General features: G+C 42.8%; 1 protein-coding gene across 2 annotated transcripts in view; it reads right to left on the bottom strand.

The window, feature by feature from the left end:
- SLC43A2 (solute carrier family 43 member 2) overlaps positions 1-16875 on the bottom strand; it is a 69454-nt gene that overhangs the window by 16935 nt on the left and 35644 nt on the right. For both annotated transcript variants that reach the window (XM_018573884.1, XM_018573892.1), the window contains exons 5-7: positions 15835-15911; positions 3029-3121; positions 40-173 (exon numbers count right to left, since the gene is read on the bottom strand). In XM_018573884.1, coding sequence (XP_018429386.1) covers positions 40-173; positions 3029-3121; positions 15835-15911 — 304 coding nt within the window. The remainder of the gene's footprint in view (positions 1-39; positions 174-3028; positions 3122-15834; positions 15912-16875) is intronic.

Genomic DNA, 16875 nt, shown 5'->3' with positions numbered 1-16875 from the left:
TTCAATAGCAGTAAATCCTTATAAACATAATGCTCTTACGTATAATCCATGTCTTCTGGTCCAGGAAAAGGCTCGAGAGGCCAGTTAAAGAAGCAGTTGAAAAAGACCAGCCCAGAACAGGCAGCCCAGACAATAAGAATAGTGATAAAACTCACTCCTAGATCATAAATAACCTGCAAATCAAGCAGAAATAAACATTATCTTAAGAATAGAGCAGCTACACCAGAGGCCACGCTTGACTTGCTAAATATTTGGCATATTTAAAACTTAGCAGCCCAAAACTAAAACCTCTTTAGCTTTATGTCAGCAAACTTTATGAGGCTTTCTTCCCCAAGTACCTACGTTTATAAAGGACATGCTTATCAATAAATTACAGATATATTACACAAAGTCGGATCATCCGCAGGGCACACTAGGCAGCAGCCTAGGTCCTGGTGGATGTCCAAGGAGCCAAGCTACAACCTTCATGCTCCTGCAGTAAACTAGAGGATAGCACAACTGGTGAAAGCTATGCACCGGCCTGTCACTTCATGAGGAAGGATGTACTTGTAATTAGTGAGGAGTCTGATGGGGCTGGCCATGCCAGTATAGACATTGCAAATGGGACAGCCTTTTTGTACGTATTGCAATCCTTATCAATGTCATTTAAGAGATTTGATCCCAATAGATCCTCCCCTTATTCATTTCTGCTTCACACAGTAGGTTGAAAATTTTATACCAGTACCTGCCACAATTCAGCTTACAAGCCAAAGTCTTGGCCAGAAGACAACTATCCCACCATGTTTTTAAAACAGTAAGAAGAAAGCAAAGCTCTGGAAGAAAACCCAGACAAACATGGGGAAAAAAATAACTACTATGCAGATATGGTCCACATGGGATCTAAACCCAGGAACCCTTGAGAGCTGCAAGGGATCAGTGCTAACCGCAGTACCCAAAATAAAAAATTATATTCTTGCCATTTGCTTTTCAGGGCAAGGTTACAGTGACCCACCCTAGACAGCCGGGAAACACATTTTATTGTATTGCGGCTTATAGTGTTAAAAGCCACTTCGCTGAAGGGCCTCACTGGCTTCCTGTTTTCGCTAAGGCTGAGCAAGAGATTTGCTGTACACTGAAATTACACCGCGATTGAGTGTACATATTTTACAACATAGATCAACACTGGAATGGGATTTCTATTGATCCATCTACATTAATGACCCTTCTAAATATATAAATGACTGCCATGCAAGCTGTTGTGTACAATGGAAAGCAAGCAAGCACTCGAATATCTTTCACAGTTTGACCTCAGATGCGGTAGTTAGAGAGACAGAGCTTCATAGTAAACACAATGTGACTTGTGTTTTCCAACACAAAAATGAAAAGGAACTGAAGTGTTACAGAAAAGCGCACTGGTAACCTCTAAGGCCTTGGTAACATGGCTGATTGTGTTGCAGCAACACAAAGGAACAAAACATGACAGTAGAAAACTTTTTTGGCTTTGGAGTGTTAAAGGATTAGTACCCCTGATGGGAAAATCATGCAATGTGGACACTTGTTTTAATGACAGGTGTCTAAGAGGAGATTGGTCCTCAAAGGTTTCCACTCATTTCCTTTTGCGTCTACAGGACAGGAAGTAAAAGCAAATCACTTCAATGGAACACAGATGGCAAAGAAAATACCTGTTTAAACTCTTACCTACTCTATCCAAATTGATAAAAGAAAACATTTTGGGTTTAGGTCTACTTTTACACTGCAGCAGTAATATGTTTGTCCATTTACAACTTGCATTTAAAGCCCCGCTGAGATTTAAGTATATGTCAGCTAAATACATTCCAGGTGCATCATAACAAAAGGTGTGAAAAGTTTTACAGTTCGTTTTCCTTAGAAAGCCACAGTCTGGGTAGTAAAGCCTGTTCCCTGCCAGCATGAAGAAAAGGACCCTTGCTCTCTGTGTGTAAGCAGTAGTAGCAGAGGTCTGACATGTACCCTGCTGAGCCGGTGCTAGAGCTCTCCAATCAGCAGCAAGCATGAAGTCTGCTGATTGCAGAGCTATAGGTCTTGCTCATCAGGATGTGTGTGGGACCTCTGCAGAGAGATCCCTGCTTACTAGGGATGCACCGATACCGGTATTTCGGTATCGAGTAACGATATTTTTTTTTCCGGCACTTGCCGATACCGAATACCGGAAGTCCCATTCAGGAAGCCAGGCGGCGTGTAATGACTCGCCACCTGGCTTCCTGATTAGCCAGGAAGCATGTAAAACCTCGCCAACCAGCTTCCCGATTAACGGGGAAGCTGTCCCCATGCTAATCGTCACTAGGAGACGAGAAAGCATGGAGCCAGCTTTCTGGCCAATCAGGACGCTGTGTAATGACGCGGCGCCCGGCTTTCTGATTGGCCAGGAAAGCCAGCTCCATGCTCCCTCATCATGAGATGACGAGGGAGCATGAAGACGGCTTCCCAACCAATCAGAAAGTCGGGAGCCGCGTCATTACTCGGCGCCTGGCTTCCTGATTGACCAGCTTTTGACCAATCAGGAAGCTGGATAGCGTGTCATTACACGCTGCCTGGCTTCCTGATTGGGCGGGAAGCCGGCTCCATGCTCTCTCGTCACAAGTGACGAGAGAGCATAGAGCCGGCTTCCCGCCCAATCAGGAAGCCGGGCAGCGTATAATGGCGCGCTGCCCGGCTTCCTGATACCGGAAGTATCGGGCTAGGCATCGGAGCATTTGGGCAAATACTCGGCATCGGCACCGATACTAGTATCGGTATAGGTGCATCCCTACTGCTTACACACAAAAAGCATGGGGCCTTCTCTGCAGTATGCTGGTAGGGGACAGGCTATTCTGCTTAAGCAATGGCTGATTTCTAAAAACGACTTTGCACACATTTTGCTTCGATGCACTTGTAATGTATTCAGCCAATTTATACTGAAAGTTTAATTGTGGTTTAACCTGATGCCTTACCTATTGTTACACTTCAGTGACATGACCCGGCAAATATTTTGAAGAACATATAATCTTCTAATGGAAGAAAATGTACCTACCTTGATAAAGGGGAAGGTGACAGCGGAGGAAGCATAGGACCCTATCATCAGTGCAATAAAAGTTGAGCGCAGGTCACCAAACATGTTAGGAAGCTACAAAAAAACAAAACAATGCATGACTGTTAGAGTTCGCTGTGGACAGGCACATTTTTTATATTAACAATTGACAATGGCTGCACATAGCTATACTATAACATTATCAGAGTTTCATCTACACATAGCACAAGGTTTGTGCCTTAAAGGAAATTAAAAGATGGTATCAGCTTTTATTTGACAGGAGAGTGATTATACAGTACAGTCTGTATGACAGTAGTTTATTGTGGGGGCATTGTTCCCTCGTCAGCTGCACAGCACGATCCCACAAGTTATTATGTCATACGCCACTGAAATTTCCTTTCAAAGCAGCGAGACTATTATGAAGGATTTATAAACAGTTTCTATTTCCAACACAAAATTTAAACAATCCATGGATGGGACACATTATCAAATATTTCAGGAATAAAAACCATAAGGAATCTGAAGGAAAGCAATACAAGTTTTCAAAAGAAACCCTTATCTTATGCAACTCCCTTTGTGGGTGGTATTCGTGTTACTATCATTAGCACCGCCATTTATATGACACATCCATAACTTGAAATCACAAAACATGTGCAACCATTGAGCAGTATATGGGTTTATTTCAATAAAGAGCATTTATAAGCATCAGAAATGCTTCATATCATTTGCAATTGGAATCTTTCCATCATGTTGGAAAATCTGCATTTGATAAATCATATTTCTTTTTGCTCCTGTTCCTCCATGGAAAAAAAAGATTGTTTATTATGACTGCGCTGCAACCAAACATTCACCAAGTCAAAGATAAATGCTACTATGCACCTAAGTAGCACTCAACCTTTGGTGATAATGGATCATTCCCACTCTCTGAGAGATCTGCAAGTCTTTAAGCAACCTTAGGCCTCTTTTGCATGGGCGGTCTGGTCAGGTCTGCCTATCTGTTTTTCAGGCGGATCTGATTGGGAGCCCAATGTAACTCTATGGGCAGCCGAATTTAAACGGATATGCGTCCGTTTGTATCTGATTACCCACGACTTGGTCTAGGTCCGGGGAAAAAAATGGAACATGTCCATTTAGATGGACATGATCGTAACGGATCAGAGGTAATTATATGTAAATGAACTGGTTACATCCGACTCCCTAGACCTAACATGGGTTTCCCACAGCTTAATTTTTTTCTTCATCGCAAGATAGAGGAAAAAACGGAATGGACGTGGATGTCACAAGCAACATCTGTCCTATACTGCTCGATCCATGGGAAAGGGGCCTAAAGCTAGCCATAAACTATTTGAATTCTGAACTGTGGGTGGCCCTGTTGGCACCACCCAACTAACTTGATAAAAAATATTTTTTTTATTGGCTTTTGTCAAAGGAACCGGGTGGGAAATTGTTGGCTATACTGAGCAGTTAGATGCAATCACTGTTCGTGTATACAGCAACCGCGAGTTCAGTCGGCTGCTGAATACAACAGCCAGCTGAATACAACAGCCATCAGGGTAGATTCCTTCATTCATACTATTAAGTGTGGATAGAGAAATGATGCATCCTTTGTGTCTCCAAGAGCTGAGCACCAAGGGAACATTGTATTATCTGCTAATTTTGAGGAAGAGAAGGAATAAAGTGTGTTTTCTAATGGCAGGTACATGTCCACAAATTCACATTTTTGTTACTAAAGAGAATGATTAGCTGTAATGCTCACTGGCGGAACCACCAGGGTCGCAACGGTCGCATATGCGACCGGGCACTGGCGCTCCGCCACTTTGGGGGGACCCGGAAAGGCAGAAGAGGGCCCAGTGCCGACATTACAGAAAAAGGAGACAGGTCCGCTTGACTGACATTCTGAGCAGCCAGTGACATTTCCCCATTACCCGGCTCAGAGTGAGGCGGGAGAAGGGTGTGGGCGTGGCGTGCCAGTGATGTGGTAGGTGTGAGATCTGCACGATGTACTGGGCGGGGTTTTAAGAGGTTGTGGGCGTTCCCCAATGCTGCAGGCAATAGAAGTACCCACTTGCCTACATGTCGGGAACGTTGAATGGGGAGAGCGGCATGGAGCGGAGGAGGATTCTAAGGTCCTCTCGTAGACATCAAAAGAATAAGACATCCTCAGGTTGGTGGCTGCACTGATGGAGAGCAGGTATTTGTTATCGCCATCTTACAGTTATTGCATACAAAACGATACTGTGGGCTTATTTCCTGGTGGCAACTGGGTCACCTTATTGTATTCCATATGTCTTGTATATGTTTTTTAGGGCTTCGGGGATGTTCGCCCGCAGTGCGATCGGACACTTGGCAAAATATTTGCCTGTGTTCCGGTCCACTGCGAACGCCAACAAATGCTGCATGCTCTATTTTTTTTGCGTTTTGCAGTGGACCGGAACACAGGCAATGTTTTGCCAGGAGTCCAATCGCACTGCGGGCGGGGGGGTCGTGGCTGCGGTGCCATTGACTTCAATGCACCGCCAATCCCCTTCCCACCCACAAACGAAGGGGGAAGTTTAATGAGCGATTGCTGTGCATTCCAGCAGCTACCGCTTTGGAACACACCGCAAATGGTGTGAACAAGCCCTCATACATATCACTGGCGGAACTACCAGGGTCGCATGTGCGACTGGGCCCTGGTGTTCTGCCACTTGTGGGGGGCCCAGAAAGGAAGAAGAGGGCCCGCTCCAGTAACCACCGAGGTGCCGACATTGTCTCTGGGGGGGCCCTCCATGGTTTCTTGCACCGGTGCCCTGAGGTTTCTAGTTGCGCCTCTGGTAATGCTAGTTAAACTCTGAAGCTGTCCAAGTGGAAGAAAGGTATTTTGAGGAGTTGGAAGTGATTGCATCACAAATTACACATGTCCTCAATGTCATGAACAGCTACAATGTTTACTCTATCCGGATAGACAGAGGCGAGGCCGAGGGTAATCTCAGGGAAGTCTGTAACATGCTCTCTGCTCGCCTAATCCTCTGATACATTTTTGTAACACCTCCAGTTTATTTAAAGCACTAGAGAAATTCTTTAAATGGTCATGTCACTAACCTAACAAGTTGCACCTGGCTATGCCAAACATTCAGAAACAATACCAGAAGATTTACAGATGAAAGATAACTGCTGAGGAGTAAAGACAGAGTTGTACAACAGCAGCAGCATGATCATACAAAAAGGTATTTATGACCTGAAAAGAATTTGGCAAAAAAAAAGGATAGGCTACTATATCACAGTTCTTTGTCTTACTATATGAGGTGGATAGGTGAGGTGGATGTTTACTGTTGCTAACCCTTTTAGATTGTAAGCTCTCTGGAGCAGGGTCCTCTTAGGCTGGGTTCACACCTAGGCGTATTGAATATGCGCATTTGTCGATTCGCGGTAAAAAAAACGCTACTTGGCTGTATCCCAATGGAAACGCTCGACCAAAATGCCCCAAAGAAGTACATGTACTTCTTTGGGCCTAGGGTGGTTTCCCGCGCGTTCGTACTCACGGAAAAACGCCCAGATGGGAACCATGCACATTGAAAATAATGGCATTTCCCTGTTTGAGCGTTTTTCCGCGAGTACGAACTCGCGGAAAAACGCCCAGGTGGGAACCGGGCCTTAACCATCATGTCTTGGATTGGATTGTAACGGTACTGTCTGCCTTTATAAGTGATGAAAAACCTGTATAATAATAATATAACCAAGCTATAAAATGTAACAGCGCTCAATCACACAAACCTAAACCCATTCCATATCCTGCTGACTGTAACTTTACTCTAGTACACTTCACAACTGTATGTATGCTGAGCCAGGGGTGGACAAATTAATTTGGAGTTCATGAGCCAGTTTCCCCAATCCAGGAGCCAGTAGGGATTTTTGTAGGCCCAGCTTCATTGACAACAATTAGAGAAAACCCTCCAAATTTAGGCACCAACTGTAACTACTAAAGAAATTGACTACTTGGTTCCTGGGATTTGTCCAGCCCTGTGCTAAGCCAATTCCATACTTTCAACTATCCTTTCGTTAATATTAAAACATTTGTTTGAATCAAAAGCACATGTCTGCAGTTGCAACCCCGCATTCTTGTTTTTTTACTTCCTCCGCAGCATATCCTTCTCTAAAAACAGCCTTGGCCTTGTCCACTGTTCTGTGCTCTTCTTTCTCCTGATCTTGATAGGGAGACACTTGTCACCTCTCCCTGAACTGTCTCTGGTAACACATCCCCTTGTAAATGGGCACATTCTCTAAGTCATTCCAAAATGTCTCTGCTTTGCCTTTGCAATCATAAACAAGCACATTCTGTCTGGCCTCCTAAAACTGAGAACACCGAGTCCATCCATCCACCCCCCCAACCAGAAAAGAACTCAAACAGAACCGGTTTCCTGAGCACACAATGATCTGTGTAAATTGGACCAGATTTAACAGATGACATGGAGGATGGCCTTCAAAAGAGCCTGTGACTGAGATACGTCTTTTGTAGCAGAGACACTGCTATCTTTCTAAACAATATCTGACATTTCCACTTGTAAAACTGTTCAAGCTACAAAGTATAATAAAAGCACAAATCTCTGATGCCTGAACTGGCTCACAGTTTACAGGGACCCCGATCACACCAGCCCACCTACCAAAATGCCTAATTGTAGCGCGTGTGCGGTGTATTGCTGTCACTGTTTAAATGTCTTCTTTTTTTATCCTTATCGGTAGTGTACAATGTGTACATTTCATTCAGGTCCCCGCGCAGCAATACTGTGCGCTGCCATCCAGCGCCAATGTCTACAATTTTTCGCAGTATACAGCCCATTACACCCACATTATGGTGTGAACAGGGCACATGGAAAACAATCGTTTTCTATGTGCCCTAGGGGTGACCTGCATTCTTCCTGTGCAGTAGGGAAAGCAACTTGGCCACCTCTCTTTGTTCAGCCTGGGACTAAAGAAGAAGGAACAGCAGACATATGAGATTATCTCTCTTTTTTTGTCAGTATGCTCCTTATCAGGATGTGTTTATGGTGCAGAGTTTTCCTCTAATTCTACCAAGGTGCCATTGAAAACTAAACAGGGAAAACTTCTAGCTTGTTAGGCCTCATTCACACTGCCGCGCATATACACGCGTACGTGCGTATAGTACCATATGCAACATATGCAAATAAATGGCTCCATACACATAGCCGCGTATGGAGCCGTATATTTGCGTAACGTATATATATGCTCAAAAACAGAATGGAACTGAGATGTGTCCGGGCAGCGTATGTGTACGCTGTATACGCGTGTGTGTGCGTACAGTTCATAAGAATTTCCATTAGGAATGATGCATTCTGGGAATGCAAATAGTGCATGCATATACGCTCGTATATACGTACATAGACGCCCGTAAATACGCGCATAGACGCTCGTGTATACGCGCATAGACGCTCGTGTATACACGCATAGAGGCTCGTGTATACGCGCATAGACGCAATATACAATTTTGCTTGCGTTGTGTGTGAATGAGGCCTTATGGGCAACAAGAACAATTCAACGGTTCCTCCTTCTATGACTTATACCAGGGGTAGGCAGCCTCTGCACTCTTGCTGTGCTGAAACTACAAATGCCGTCATGCCTCTGGGTGTTATGCCTGTTGCTGTCAGATACTAATTTTATTCCATCATTTACAAAGTATAACTACAGTAGGAGTTTGGCTCTCCAATCAGATAGTAAAGAAGTATAATCACAAAGTTCCTAATCTCTTGCCAACAACTGTTTATTTATTTTTTGCAGAGAAGCAATCGCTTTTTTTTGCTTTTGTATTAAAGGTTCAGGAAATGAGGATGGATGTCTCCCTAGTGTTCCATATGACAAGTGTTATTGTGCTATTTGCGGAATAGCACTAGTTGTTACATTATCAGGAAATGTTCAGGGGAAAAGCAAAGCTCACAGCAGCGATGTAGACGTTTGTCATGAGGACGTTATGTTCTTTACTACCATTAAAATAGTATTAAACTCTCAAACTTTTTTTCAATAATGAATCCAGGTGAAACAAATACACTATACATTGCCCAGCAAAGTATTTCTTTACATTTTTTCCCCAAGCACTTATGAATAGCTCCAACTCTCTCAGCTCAGCTTCCCTGAACTTCCTGTGTAGTACAAGATCATGAGGGACAGAGCAAACTACAACTGCTGTCCATCTACTAGCTTGGAAAAGGGAGAAGGGAGGAAGAAGGAAAGTAGAGCAGTGGCCCGCCATGAGTGTGTGTTTGTGAAGACACACAGCTTACTAGGACACTCAAGGATGGCTCCATAGGACCCTGCAAAGAAAAGGAGCCAACATAAAATAGGATACTAGGCCCAGTGTTTAGGGGGCCAGCTGATTCTTAAAACTTTGAAACATCAACATTTGACTTTAATATCACTTTAACCTGAATTCTGAAATGCTGGTAGTAACACCAATTCCTACTTACTTTACATTGGGGTGGAGAGCCACTACAGCGCACACTGGATGATCCCAGCGAAGGGTTTGCATCAGTAAAGAGGGCACAGCTTATGAGTAACCCTATGACAGGAAGATGTCTGAAATGTCATTTGTTTCAGATATCATGCTGATAGTGTTTATCATTGATGTACTGCAGATCTATAGCAGCCATTGGCTTATTTAGCAAAGCATATAGCTGGCTGTCATGAAACATTTTATTCATGTGAACAGCCAGAAACTGCTCCCTGTAGTAAATGTTAGAATCATAAGACACGGTTCTTATCTATAAAAATAGTGTGAAACCAGTCCATTGTTAAATTTCACCACTACACCTTATCTGTAACCACCGGTTTATAGGGATGGCAGCAGCAAGCAGTCTGAATGCAAATAAAATGTCTCCATTGATCTAGCATTCTAAAAAAAACCATGCTTGGAGTTTTGTCACTAGGTAATAAAAAGGCATAACCAGCTCTGAAAAAAGTATTGAACATGGCCCAACAACCTGACTATTTATCCCTGATCAACTACTACTCCCAGCTGTACAGGATACAATAAGGAAGTAAATGATGAACACATAACGACTATGTTTACTTGTAAAGCATCTGGTATGTAATCTTATACATCATGCCATTTCCCAGTATTCCACATTATAGGGCCAACACTCGGAAGAAAACAGGAGTTAATGCTGGTTTACAGAGCAGTTATTATTAGAAGGGCAGTTATTATGTAGAACACTCGGAAGAAAACAGGAGTTAATGCTGGTTTACAGAGCAGTTATTATTAGAAGGGCAGTTATTATGTAGAACACTCGGAAGAAAACAGGAGTTAATGCTGGTTTACAGGGCAGTTATTATTAGAAGGGCAGTTATTATGTAGAACACTCGGAAGAAAACAGGAGTTAATGCTGGTTTACAGGGCAGTTATTATGTAGAACACTGTAAGCAGTGCAAGTTGGACCAGGTTATTAAAGGGAATGGAATGTATCAAACACTGTACATTACTGATCATTAGGATAAAGATAAGAAATTCCCTGTGTTGAACACACATGTGATAAGTGAGTCAGCAAGGAGAACCAACAAGGGAGTTTCTAATGCTATCTCAATGTGCATTCTATTGAAGCCAGAATTCAGAGATCCCATCACTAGTGTTGTGGATGGATCTGGTTCCTGAAGTCCGTACCTCCTAGGTTCATATCTCTCAGCTTTCTGATCTAAAGCCGGCCATGCAACTGGTAGATTTCCGTAGGAACATTCATGCAGAAAAAATATTCAATAATGCGGTCAGAGACATGACGATTGTTGCTCGAAATTTCATTTGGTTTTAACATTCAATGATGGCAATGACTGTTACCACATTCACATTCAGAATTTTCGTCCGTTTGCGAAAAAGTTTTCATTCTGCTCCTTCTATTTTTTTGGTCAGTACAGTTGAAAACAATGATCAACTTGATCCCATTAACTATTAGAAATCGAATGATCATTCCTAAAGCAAATTTTATTGAACAAAATTCTACTGGTGCATCCTCTCCCTTTTATTACCGTGTGTGTGTTTTTTTCCAGATTGTTGTCTTAGTAGTTTTTTTTCTTACACATGTTGTTAAACCTTTGTGTATCAATACTACTCTGACGGAGAAGGGTCAGGATAAAAAGTTTGTCCTGAAAATGTAACTGTAAAGTTACATTCACACCGGCTTATTCTGTGTATGTAGGGATTACTGCGGCAACAACCTACAGATTATTGTAAAAGGTATAGCAGCCGCATCTGTCAGTGGCAGTCCACATGTATACATGCATCGATAACCTGTGTCCAGGGACACTCATCTACATGCAGACATCCACTAAGAGATGCGACCGCTGTCAGCCTGTCATTAAAGTGACACTAAACTCAGGAGTTAAACCTTAAAAATTGATTCAAGTACCTTAACTATTGACAATGCTGGACCTTATTTGTGCACCACTCGGCTGTAGATCCTCATACAAATATTACGAACAGCGCTCTCGGATTGGGCCAAGGGAATAGGGTGCTGTAACTCTGCCTCGCCTGCAGCCCTAAGGGACAGGAGGAGTGCCTGTACTAGTGGTAACATCCTCGAAACGCGTTGTTCCCGAGCCTCCACCCACTGCTTCACCAACCTGATCCTTCCTCACTCCACCACCACCCCGGCCGATTCTCCATCCTGCATCTTCCCCACGGCCCGGACACTGGCCCAGACACGTACACCTCACAGCCCGATCTCCTCCACCCGCAGCTGCAACCCAGCCTGACGTCAGTCCTCACACCACCGGCACTTCACATTGCTCCAGCGGTGACACGGACACACTGACACATCCATCTGGTCCCGAGACCCACTCAAAGTAAGTGAACCATTTCCTTTTACTTTCTCCACTGTGCCACTATCACTTTTTAAGTCCCCCTAGCCTTGCGCCCTCACGTTCGTTTTTTGTTTCTGTAGATCCTCATACCATCTCTGGATTGGTGCTGACACTGTCCTTCCTTCTGGAGGGTGGCTACTTTTGTTCCCCATGGTTCCTGTGTGTGTTGTAAAGTAGCCACCGCTCCAAGCTCACCCCCGTGATGGACTACAACCTCAATACAAATGACTAAACTAATGATGAGATTGTAGTCCGCCACTGGAGTGAGCTTGGAGCGCTCTATTGCTCCGCAATTCCTATTTGTTTTATTTATTTATAAAACAAAAAGAAGCTTAGCTCTCATTTCTTGTATCATGTGAATGAAATAAAGGCGGGAATGAGCTAGATGTCTCATAGGCTGGTTAAAGTGAAGAGAACGTCATGCAGTTATCGACTCATGACAGTATGAGGACAGTTAGGGAGTGACAACAAATCAGTTATCACACACTTTTCTGGTACAGAAGCATTCAATGTGTTTCTGTCTGACACATGCTGTTTTGTGCATACAGAGAAAGATAAGGACCGCAGAGGAGAAATGGCGGGAACTTGTCTACATTACTAGATAACAATATGTTAGAAGCAAGTGCATGTGGTACTGCTTTCTGGTGAGAAGTCACAAGAACTTTGAATGTGAACAATGTTTCTTTCAAATATAAAGCAGACTAGTATAATAAAAATCAAAATGATATTAAAGTCAAAATGTTTTTAAGCTATTTCAAATGCTGATTAATTCACTTACAATGGATGCTGCACCTTGATATTTCAAAGTATTTTAGCTTCCTGCAGAATCTGCTGGTCCTCTGAGCACTGGCCCTGATATCCTATTTTAGGGTGGCTCCTTTCTCTTGCAGGGTCCTATGGAGCCACTCTTGTGTGTACTAGTAAGCTGTGTGTGTCTCCACAAATACACAGCGAGGCAATCCACTCCCCTCCACATGCTCCTCTCTTCCTCCCTTCTGCAAGCTAGTGGATGGACAGCTGGAGCCTGTGTTCTTGTACTGACCAGTAAGTTCAGGTAGGCAAGCTGAGAGAGTTGGAGCCATTCAGAAACATGAGAACTGTAAGTGCTTGGACAAAATATAAAAATATACTTTCCCGCGCAATGCATATTTGTTTGATCTAGATTCATTACCGCAAAAACTTTGAGAGTTAATAAGGATCTTCACTTACTAAGTGGAATAGGATTAGTTTATTTCTTTAAAAACTGATTTTTCTTATTTATTTATTATTTCTAGTCTTCACCCACACATACTGCAAGCGGTCCTATACTGCATATATCTCAAACCAGAGGCAGCAAATTTATTTAAGGAAAATGTGCACCTTAAAGTGGACCTGTCCTTTTTCAATTACTATTCAACTTTTAATAAATTGGAAAATAAAATATCAAACAACATTTTTTTTCTTGGTGTCATAAATGCACAATTCTATAGGTCATTTCCTGATGTCTATTTTTGTTTACAAGAAGTTGTTTCTTACAACTCCAAAAATATATGAAAATATGTATGAGATGAGTAAACCCTGTTTGTCATATAGAAAAAGCTATTGACACATTGCACCATAACTAGTGACACCTATCACACAACAATAACACAGCTTAATATACAGACAGCAGATGATAATCATTATATGCAAACTTTGAAATTGCCTAAACATCACCCACCCTATCATTATGCATAAGAGTATCAAGCTGATATTTGGGGTGTGTATACCTCAGCTGGTCTGAAAATCCTCCTGCAGCCATTCCCACTGTTTAAAATCAATGCAAAAAAACCCCATAACCAAGAGATCTAAATCAGTGGTTCTCAACCTGTGTAACCTCGGGACCCACATGTTTCCTTGGTGATATGCCCCACATGCCTTAGGGCTTATACACATGGGCATACAGCAAAAAAAACATCCGATACTTCTGATCCTGAGAGTGACAAGTGTTGCATACAGCCATGGGCAGCAATCAGTACAAATCAAGAACAGGCTGCGGCCTGTCACTACCAGGTGCAAAGGTAGTGGTTGCTTTTTACAGTGTATGACCATTCACGACCATGTGAATGAGCCATTAGCTTATACCAGGGCTGGACGAATCCCAGGAGCCGGGTAACCAATGCTCCGTAAGCATTACAGCTGGTGCCCAACTTTTGAAGTTCTCTCTACTCAATGGAGCTTGCTCCTAAAAAAATCTTCCTGGCTCCTGGACTGGACAGGCTGGCTCTTGATTTCCTATTAATGTGTCCACCCCTGCCTCATACATATAGCTGCAAGCATTCTCTGTGTGCATATTTCAACACCCTTTTTTTTATTGTATAATCATAATAGGACTCAACCCCTTCCACCTGTGATTGGTATTTAGTGGGCACTATGCAAAGCAAGTCCCAATTAATTCAGAAGGCCACCTCTCTCTTTCTCCCTCTCCCACTCTTATTGCTGCTGTGCAGGGAACTACGGTATATAGGAGGCAGATACCATCAGATTCAGGTATATATACCAGCCTTACTTAAAAAATAAAATGTTTTCAAAATTTCTTCGAATAGTTCTTTAACATGACCTTGTTTAAATATTGCTGTTGTGCTATTTTAATAGATGCGCATTTAATTTTGACACATATGTGAATAACTATTGTTTCTGCTACTCCCTGCATTTATCTTTCCATTATGTGAAAGGATAAACACGCCTTCACATTTATCTTTCTTAAGCCAAGGACGACCCTGGTTTCCTATCTTTTGCAGAGATATTCTTCAGGAACCAGGCAACAGACGGCGACAGAAGTGGAACTATTTTAGGATTGTTTTGTCTAAAATAAGCCAGCATTAACCGTTTGCAGTTATGCTGCCGTTTTCTACCACAAAAAGATTTCCGACAGGTGACCTGTAAGCTATTTGGTGAATTGAGTTCAGAGTTCTGATGTGTTTACAACAAAAGCATACTGCAAAATCTCTGTACACTTCATTCAGTAAAAACCGCTTGAGGGAATCAAACTTAGGTCTGAATGTGTGACCCTGACAATCATAATGATAATAATAAAAAAAAAGTGTTCAGCATGGTCAGTTTTTGCAGTATCACTTACACCAAAATAGCGATACAACATAGAGATTACTACGAGAGCCATGAAATCAAGTAAATTAGGGCCGGTGCCCTAAAGGGATTATGATGAGTGTTACATAAACAAACAGCTACTTATAGAAAGAAAAGACTGGATACTGAAAAACAAACAGGGATCATACAGTTGAGCTCACCCATTTTCAGATTAGGACAATGACACAGAAGACACATTATGGCAGAGTGTGTGCATGCGTTGCCTACTGGCGTCCCTAAGCAACAAGGCTCATGGCTGTACAGCACATAATCGCAGCTGATCACACAGTGATGTAGCCCTTCAAGCTGATAGAACCCACAATGTAGACATCATGGAATTGTTGACTTTTTCTCAATGCATATGAAAGATGAAGTAACACTAGTGCACCAAGTCTGTGTCGCACGAAAGTCAGCAGGACTTGGACGCATTTCGAGCAGTATATAGCCAGTTTACTAAATCATGGGCTGTCTCCCTGTGGGCACCTAGTTTACACCTCTCCCCCTAGATTCAATAGGTTTCACAAAGTATATAGCCAGCTTTAGTCTATCACAGAGTCTCAGCATTGTCGTATGGGTGATGACCATATACAGTATGCTATGCAGTTCTCAAGCAATAGTACATCTAATACCTAAGCTAGAAGTTTGTGATATTAGAGACCTTGACATTATATATACATACATATATCATCAGGCCACAGAGTGGAATTTTTAGTGCAAAGAATAACTGAGGTTGCCCTTAGCAATCAGTCAAATATCAGCCCTAATATTACTTTTTTATTAACAGTTTCACAATCTATTGACTAATAGCAAACATTTTCACAGTGAAGAAAATGAAATGATATGTAGAGCAGCAACTTCATACTTACTGTAAGAGAAGTGAAGGTCATGCACATTCCACCAAAGCCATTCAGACATAAGGCTACAAATATCAGCACAGACAGAGCTGCAATGGAAATGAAAAAAGACATGGACTGTTACTGACTGAGCTTTCTATCTGCCAATCATAAAAAGAAACATTATTAAATATGGTCGTCGTCTACACTGATAATTATAAAAAAGTGTCACAGAAAAGATTAATCAATTAAAGGAGAACTAAGGGATGAGTGAATTACACACGTGTGACATTAAAACTGTCACATGTCGGCTCTATTGATCGAGAAGTGAGCAAAAACATACCGCCGATCCGCTCACTTCCCGATTATCTCCCTGCAAAGAGCGATTCCCCCCTCCCCTCTCCGACCCTCCAGCGCTGACTGGAGGGATGGACTGGGGAGGGCATAGCCAGCTGGGTGGATCCCGACAGTATTGTTGGGATCCATCCCAGCTGCGGCGCTCTCAGTATATCGTGGGCAATAGCCCGCTTTATCCTGAGTTTAGGGTCACGGTAGGACACAGTATATGTCCTCCCTTGATGAGCAAAAATGGTTGTTCAATAGTTCTTGTTTAATGATTCATTTATTGCGTGCGGGTCCGAGTGTCTGCACTAGGATGCACACTGTCCAAGTGTGGACACCCGGACCCTCACGTGCAAATTCGGGTGTGCGGATGACAGCGTACAGCCGCATACTCCCATAGGGAAGAACAGGCTGCTGCGTGCAATTGCACGCAGTACCTGTCCCTCCCAGGATCGGACCATTTACAGGCATGCATGCCATCTGAATGAGGCCTAAAGCAGAAATCAGATAGCAATATGCACTCTTTGTTTTATAAGATACCATAAGTCTTTAATGAAACACATAGGGGTCTATTCACTAAGCTGCTGTAGGCAGCCGAATGAATGACCAACCTGAAGTGAAGTGAGCTGAACGCTGTTCGGCTATTCACTTCAGGCTGGTACGGCTGATTTCAGCCGTATATCAGCTGAAATCAGCCGTACATCGGCTTTCTTCACATGGCTTCGGGTCGGC

Source organism: Nanorana parkeri, unplaced genomic scaffold (assembly GCF_000935625.1).
Source record: "Nanorana parkeri isolate BGI_ZX_2015 unplaced genomic scaffold, ASM93562v1 scaffold48, whole genome shotgun sequence".
NCBI lineage: Eukaryota > Metazoa > Chordata > Amphibia > Anura > Dicroglossidae > Nanorana > Nanorana parkeri.
Note: the sequence above shows the minus strand (reverse complement) of the source record. Positions and strands in the feature narration are given on the sequence as shown.